This window comes from Suricata suricatta, chromosome 8 (genome assembly GCF_006229205.1).
Source record: "Suricata suricatta isolate VVHF042 chromosome 8, meerkat_22Aug2017_6uvM2_HiC, whole genome shotgun sequence".
NCBI lineage: Eukaryota > Metazoa > Chordata > Mammalia > Carnivora > Herpestidae > Suricata > Suricata suricatta.
Genome location: NC_043707.1, coordinates 43295783 through 43303797, shown reverse-complemented (window position 1 = coordinate 43303797; position 8015 = coordinate 43295783). Strand labels below are relative to the sequence as shown.

The 8015-nt window shown below is 48.4% G+C and overlaps 1 protein-coding gene across 1 annotated transcript in view; it reads right to left on the bottom strand.

The window, feature by feature from the left end:
• Positions 1 to 7347: 7347 nt before the first annotated feature.
• Positions 7348 to 8015, bottom strand: part of ZNF697 (zinc finger protein 697) — a 25286-nt gene continuing 24618 nt past the window's right edge. The window contains exon 4 of the mRNA XM_029945959.1: positions 7348 to 8015. This exon is cut by the window's right edge and continues 22 nt beyond it. Coding sequence (XP_029801819.1) covers positions 7407 to 8015 — 609 coding nt within the window. The 3' untranslated portion in view covers positions 7348 to 7406.

The window sequence follows — 8015 nt, the reverse complement described above, 5'->3', positions numbered from 1 at the left end:
AAGTTCAAGCCCCGTCCGTGTGGGGCTCTGTGCTGACAGCTCAGAACCTGGAGCCTGCTTCAGATTCTGTGTCTCCCTCTCTCTCTGCCCCTCCGCCACTTGCACTCTGTCTCTCTCTCTCAAAAAATAAACATTTAGAAAAAGGAGAAGCTTCCATTTCTGCCAACAAGGGTGAACACCTGGGTTCTCTTTCACTTTGGCCCTTTTCAGAATTAGGCAACTCTCTTTACTTCCCTGGGTCTGTTTCTTTACCTGCAAAATGAAGGTTGTGGCCCATTTCTCAGGTCCTCCTGGTGACACTGGGCAACCGTAAGTGGGTGAACCATCTCTAACCTTCTGCAGCTAACCTTCAGCAGAACACAGTCCTCCTTTGTACATTTCTTTACAGGTGCAAAGCCAGAGCTGACAAAGTGGCTCCCTAGCCCCGCCCCAGTTCTGTTGGCATCTGGGTCCTCATCTGCACAGGGCACACCATCCTGATGTGGACCACCAAGGCCGGGCCAAGCAGGAGCCCACCAGATAGCCCCATCCTTCCTGAGCCCAGAACCTAACACGGACTTAGCCAAGCTCTCATGCCATTCTGGAGTGAAGCGGCAGAGGTCTCCCAAGTAGGGCTCAAGCTTTCTGACAACCACTAGACACTAGAGTGGGCAGAGTCCAGAGAGATGGTGTCTCTTAAAGACAAACGGACCCAGAAAAGTCCAAGCCTTGTGTAAGACCATAGCTGATGAGCGCCAGAGCTCTGTCCTTTGCTAGTCCCTCAAAGGGATACACTAAGACTGTTCCTCCATTCTTCCTCTGTCCTCAGGAAAGGAGTGAAGGCCATGGCCTCCCATCCCCTCATTCCTCGGCCTCAGGAGCTGGAAGTCTGAGAGGAGGCAGTCCTGCATGCAAGCTACTGCTTCTCTCCTCCTGGGCTCACAGGAGCAGTGGACGAGACAACCACTGTCTGGTCTAACATGCGTACAGCCCCTACACCTTCCAAGAAGCTTGATGTTTGTGGTTTTGATCTTCTCCCCACACCTCACATCTGCTTCTTTCCACTGGGTAGACAAGGCCAAGATTAAGTCTCCCTCTGGTGCCCAGGCTAGGCTGTAGCAACGTTAGGCGGTTGCTCCCTCAGGCCAGCAGCCATCTGGCTGTGAAGCCAAGTCCACGACCCCTCCCTATGTCTGTTGAAGTCAACAGAGAGCAGCAGAGCTACTTCAAGTGGAAGACTTGAGGTCATCATTGTCAAAGCTCTGGCTTTCCTCAGACCAGACTAACAAAAGAAGTGTCTAGCCAGGTCCCTTAGCAGCCCTTTGCTTCATTAGCCTCTCCAAGGTCACACTGCCTCTTTCTCCCACCCACCAAAACCAGATAAAGTGGACACTGCCTGATCCACAGCAGCAGTGACCCTGGCACCAGTCCCGGGCAGAGTCCGTTTCACTCGGAGCCTTTGCTAGAGGTACCGTCTTACCCAGGGATCATACCCAAAGCCTTGGTATTAGGGAGTTCTTCCTTTCCCCCACCAGGGCCCAAATCCCAAGTCACACTTACCGTTTGCAAAATAATTCAGCACCAGGAAGTTGGGTTTGATGTTAGGCAGAGGACAAAACCAGCCTCTGGAGGGTTAGAACGTGTGAGCTTCTCTCATTCATACCTATACCCCCAGCATCAAGCGCTACTCCAGCACAAAGGCACTCAGCAGGCTTACGGACTGAGCTTCTCAGGGTCTCTGCTCTTAATGAGCCACAGCCTTGGGGCATCGGGGAGGCCACCCGTCCACAGGAAACGTGTACAGGACATTCTGGGAATGTCTTTGCAGAAGTACCACTCCAGCCCTCGTGGGTCAGAGAAGGCATCTCAGGGGAGCATCTTCTGTGAATAAATGACCACATCCAACTACTTCCAGTGAGTCTCTACTTCCCAGGAACTGGTGAAGCCTGGAACCTTTCAACCCTTTCGCTTGGCATGAAACCCCTCCAAATACCTGCATGGAAGGCCAGCTGGAGTGCTACTGATGCACAGATACATTTTTTAAATCTTTCCTAAGCACAGGGCGCGTGGTACATGAAGCATCTTGCAACCCAGCTCTCTGGTTTCCCGAACTGAGCATCCGCGGCTGCTGTGGGGCAGGTGGATACAGACAGGTCTGTGGACAGTCAGCTGGATCCCACTGGGGCAGTTGGAAATTGAAAACCGCTGGAGTATGCTTTGGATGAGCAGAGGTAACCTTGAAAGCACAGGCAGGGCAGCAGGGGACTGCAGTCTGCAGACACTTGAGGCTCCGACCAGGACAAAGAGCCCAACACTAGTCTGTCTGTTCAAGCCAGAGACATGATGGGTGAGCTCCTCTTCTTTCTCTCCAGGAGCAAAACTCTGCAAACAGCTGGATTGCCAAGGGCAGCTCAGAAAAGGGAGTAATGAATGGAATTTTGCTTTGTTAAATGAGCTGAAGCAGAATGAAGATCAGAAAGAAGGGGAGGCGGGTGTCTATGATAGGCACAGACAAAGGAAGGCCAGCGTTATCTTATGAAGGGTAAATGCAGGCACTCTCCTGGCTCTTATCTATTTGGGGAAGGTGCATGTGAAAGGTAGGTTTAGCAAGAATGACCTGCAGCACAGCCTGCAGCGTATGACAATGCCCTTTGCCTCTATACCCCTTGGCAGAAGAGAGATGTGAGGCTCATCAGTTTTACTTACTGTAATCCCCAAGAAAGAAAGGAGATGCCTAAAGGGTCCTTAATCCTAGTTGCACATTAAAGTTGCCTAGGGAGACTTTATAAAATTATAGGTACTTGGACTCCACCCCAGACCAATCAATCAATCTCCAGAACAGTTTTTTTTGTAGTTTTTGAGTTTGTTTGTTTGTTTGTTTGGGGGGAGGAGGGAGGTTGTTTGTTTTTAAAGCTTTCCAGGTAATTCTGCGTAGTTATGGTTAAATTCAGAAAATTTTGATCAACTAATGAATCCCAAAGAATTCCAAACTGACAGATACATTTTCTCCACCTGGGCGGCAGACTGAGCCCTGCTCCAACAGCAAGTTCAGGCTCAGTCTCCCTTCGCGGCATAGCCCAGAAGACCAGGCTCACCTGCTGTGTCCCACAGAGCACCCGGTAAATACTTCAAATGCTCAGCTTCGTGGCTTTCCTAGGGACCAGGAGCTAGACTGGTGGTCGGTTCAAGTCAGAACAATCAGGCCTGGCGAGGAATGCTACAATCTCAGAACAGAGAGCCTCCTTCCACAACCAGGACCCAGCGTTCGCTGGGCCCGCCAGGCAGGGGAGGGACAGGCAGACACACAAAGAGGTAGTTGTGATCATTACAAGAAAATAAGGTGTTTTTCATGCTTCCTCTTTGCTATTTCATGGGAATCCCTTCCCATTGTGTCCACAAGGTTGGGCAGAGACCAGCTAAAAGTCCAGTCTAGCTGGTAAGTTCCATTCTGAATGATCAGTAGCCATTAGGTTACATTTCTGAGAGATGAGGGAAAGAAAATACTTTCTTGGGTGATTCAGGAATACATTGTTTTAATAGATTACAGGTGAGACCTAAAACTGCTTCTGTCTCCCCACACAGACTTTCCCCTGCCCACTGCCGAAAAGCCCCGACTGGCTCATACAAGGAAGGAAGGCACAGATCTTTTGGGTATCTATACCAGTGGCAAAGCATTACTACATTTCCAACACCCTAAGTCCCATGGGTACAGAAGCACCCCGCTGATGAAATTTTCGTCAAAATGGGCAGAGTCTTTAGACATCAGCCAGCTTCCAGGATGATCTAGGATCCACCTGAACATTCTAATAACACAGCAATCAGCAAGTCTCTGGTAAAGACCCAGAGAGTAAACATTTTAGGACCGTAATCCATGTAGCCTCTGTCACAAAGACTCAACCTTGCTGTGGCAAAGCTGAAGCACCCACAACCTGTAAGCAAGGTCGTGTGGATAGGACTGTCATCCCAAAAACCCAACTTGCAAAAAGCAGCAGCCTAGGTTTGGTAGTTTGCTGACCCTGGCTCTACCAACGTAGCCTCCATATACTGACGCGAGTGACGTTAATGGATGACAAAGAAGAAAGAATGACATGGAAAAAGATTGATATGGATTTAATGACAAATATTCCATATTGGTTGTTGAACACCAGAATGCTGTCCAAGGAACCATCATTAAATAAAACATCCTGCATATAAGGCAATTCTCACATATACAAACGTGTGCACACGTGTGCGCACACGCGCGCGCGCACACACACACACACACCATTACTCTTGTAGGATCATTAAATTATTCACTATTTTAACAAACAGCTGTAAAATAACATTACAGTGGAAGAAAATATGCACACACTTCAGAAACACAGTTCAGATTGTCTATGAACACAGGTTCTTAATCTGTACTTTTTCACATATGTACAGCCTCTTGATCCTGAAGAGACCGCATGGCTCAAGGGGTTAACTTTTCATCTCTTTCCAACTAGGAGCTCAAGATTTAATCAAGCCATTTAATGGATTTAAACTGCCCCAGGCTTGGCAAAGTAAAGGGTGGCCTGCACTTGACCAAACTCCCCAGGAAACAACTGATAAACTTGCCTCCCCCATCATTAATGAGTTGATGGGAGGAATCTTCAAATTGAAACTTTTTAAGGGTGAACCACAGTTACGGAGCAGGCTGAAGAAACACAACTTTCAAACTAAACACGAGCAACAACCTCCTGACTGCATTTAGAGTCACTTAACGCAGCTATGTTCCCTGAAGAATTGTTAGAAAAGTGGAATCACATTTTAAATGCACCATGAGAGTGGGGGTGTTGGTGGCTGGTCTGTTTTCTTCTGCTGAGGGATTTGCTCACAAAAGGGATACTGAAGTAGTAGCCAACTGTCTTATCCATGGTACGCAAGAGAGGTCAATGAAATCCAAAGATTTCCACTGCCACTAAGTTATTATTTTATATTAGCTTCAATCTCCTTTCCCTGTTGAACTCTTTCTTGAAAGACACCCATATGTAATGTAGCTAATGTAGATAAGACTGTGTAATGGCAGCAAAACACCAAATAACCCATAAAGTAGAGATTAATCCACGAATAACCAAAAGTTGAATGAGATTTCAGAGGCACAAACTTGAGAAAACCTAAAATGGCTGGAAGAGGTAGATGTACATGATTAAAAAAACACGCACACAAAGGAATAAGATTACCTACAAACGGGCTATATTATTTTCAGAGGAGTCCTATACACTTAGTATTCAGACTAAAGAGTCAGAATAAATAATGGACATTTACTTTGCTTGTCGTACTCGACTAAAAGAAAATAAAGAATTAGTGTCTTCCAAAATTCTCTATTGTTTAAAAACCTGTATGATTTGCGTTTGTAAAGAACAATAAACTGATGAAGGGGGCAAGATCAACAGGCATCACATAAGCCCAGAATTCTCAGGATTTTTAAGAAGGTGTTTTCACAAGGACAGAAACATGCTTTCCTACAGTCCCCAACGAGGTTCTTTGCTAAAACACAACTGATCAAGTACAAATTACCAGCATCCACAGAAAGGTTGCTAAAACCTTAAAAACAATCTTGCAGAATCTTTCTTCTTCTCCTTCAAGTGTGTCCAATGGTTTGTGAAGATGCTTCCATGAGAAGTACAGGGCAACTAATGATCACTGGTGAAGAAAACAATACTGCTTTCCACAACTCTAACTTCTAGAGGCTAAGCCAGAGGAGGCATTTTCAGCATAGGTAACCAAAATCTGTACAATGGTCATCTAACTACAGCCCCCTACCAGAAATACAACAAACCTAAGACACCCTAATCGTGTGACAAAGACCAGCTTTGTCAACAAGGATATCGTTGGCCCTTTTAGACCAGCCTAAAGTTTTCCATGAAGCGGGAGAATTTTCAGTGTCTTTATTTTATTACATAAATCATGACAAGTCTTTATAGCAGCTGAGCTGGAGAGCACAAAAGATCAGGCCGTACCTATCTCTACAGTCATCAGCCTCTCTTCAGAACAGCCTGCTGTACTTTTGTCCCCAGGCCTTCCCTATGACAGGGGTCATAATACTGATCTACCTCACAAAGATGTGAGAAACAACTAACAATCATTAAAAATCATAAAGCACTTTACAAATATAAAAGTGCTGTTTTGGCATTCATATAACACTAGAAAACATTCATTGCTTGTGCTATTTGGCAATGTTGCATTTATACCTCTCCCCGCTTGTGCCCTCCTGGTGTAAAGGTTTGAGCTTTCTACAGTGCCTCCCTGTATAGGAAAAAGAAATTTCTACTCAGACCAAAAGCTTGTGTCAATACGGATGGAGGGGATGTTCTGTTATCTCCTCTGTTACTACCAAGGGGGAGGGGTGCACTGGACACAGAGTGAAGGCAAATGAGACAAAAAAGCCTTGAACCCCAACATGGGAACATTTGTTTTCCTGGATTTCTCACATAAGGCTAGCAAAACTCTGAGCAGGTTGACTTTTGCAGCAGGGCGCTGGGGCAGCTGTTGCTGGTCTGAAACAACCATCATGCTGACCTGGGAAAGGGAAAGTCACACATAGTGGGACTGTTTCATTTCCTGCACTTAGAAGATCACACGTGAGACCTGAAATACTGGGCTTGGCACACACCTGACTTCCACGTGGACCACCTTGTCCTAGCATGAAGCTAGACTATTTTAAAGGAAGGAATAAAGAACCAGGGGCAGGACCAAGATAATCCAGGTGACCTTAAAGCTGGTTAGGAACAAATTTCTAAACCTCAGTGTTGCCCTTGAAATCAGAGTGTGTAGCTTTCCTGCCCAGTTTCCCCTGAATGCCTCAAAATAGCAGCTAACTGTGGCTCAGAGAAAGAAAGGGAAGAATATATAAAATATCCTCTCCCATTCGATCGGCAAGGTTCCTCTTCTTTTCATGGGACTACAGCTAATGGGGAGCGGGAACAGGGTTCGAACACTGGCTTAATGCCTGGTGAGACCAGGATAGAATTATTCACACCCCCTTTTATTTTATCCCATAACCCTTGCTCTAACCACACCCTCTCCGATTCTCACAGGTCATCACAACCCTACCTACTCTACTGCCTGCCATCCTGTTCACTCCCCCACCTCCACCCCCGCAACACCCCTTCTTCAAGATCCTCAAAGTGCTCTTCGCCCCTACTCCGTACATCTGAAGATGTCCTCGCGCTTAAGCACATCTCCCAAACACGTCCACCTTGGGGAGGAGGCATGCAAAATACACCCCCAAACAACAGTTCCTCGACCCACCCCTTCAAGACCCTCTAACACCAAAAGACCCTCCAGTCACTCTCGGATTGTCCCCCCCGCCCCTTCCCACGTCTTTCTACACGGTCTATCCCCAGAACATCTAGTCCCACATGCTCCCCCCTCCCCACCCCCATGGGCGGCCTCCCTGTGGCCTGGCTCTAGCACAGGTGCAGCTTCTGGTGCTGCGCGAGGTGCGTTTTGTAGCGGAAGCCCTTGCCACAGCCCGCGCACTTGTGCGGCTTGTTGCCGGTGTGGATGCGGCGGTGACGGATCAGGTGCGAGCTCTGGATGAAGCTCTTGCCACACTCGATGCACGTGTAGGGCTTCTCGCCCGTGTGCGTGCGCTGGTGCTGCGTGAGCGTCGAGAAGTCGCTGAAACGCTTCTCGCACTGGCCGCAGCGGAAGGGCTTCTCGCCCGTGTGCACGCGCAGGTGGTTCACCAGGTGCGAGTTGCGCCCGAAGCCCTTGCCGCACTCGCGGCACACGTAAGGCCGCTCGCCCGAGTGCGTGCGCTTGTGCGTGAAGAGGTGCGAGCTGACGCTGAACGTCTCCCCGCACTCAGAGCACATGTAGGGCTTCTCGCCCGTGTGCACGCGCTGGTGCTTCACCAGGTCCGAGCGCCAGCTGAAGCGCTTGCCGCACTCCCCGCAGCCGTGCGGCTTCTCGCCCGTGTGGATGCGCTGGTGGTTGGCCAAGTGTGAGCGGCGCACGAAGCCCTTGCCGCACTCTCCGCACGCGAAGGGCCGCAGCGCCGCCGCCCCCGCGCC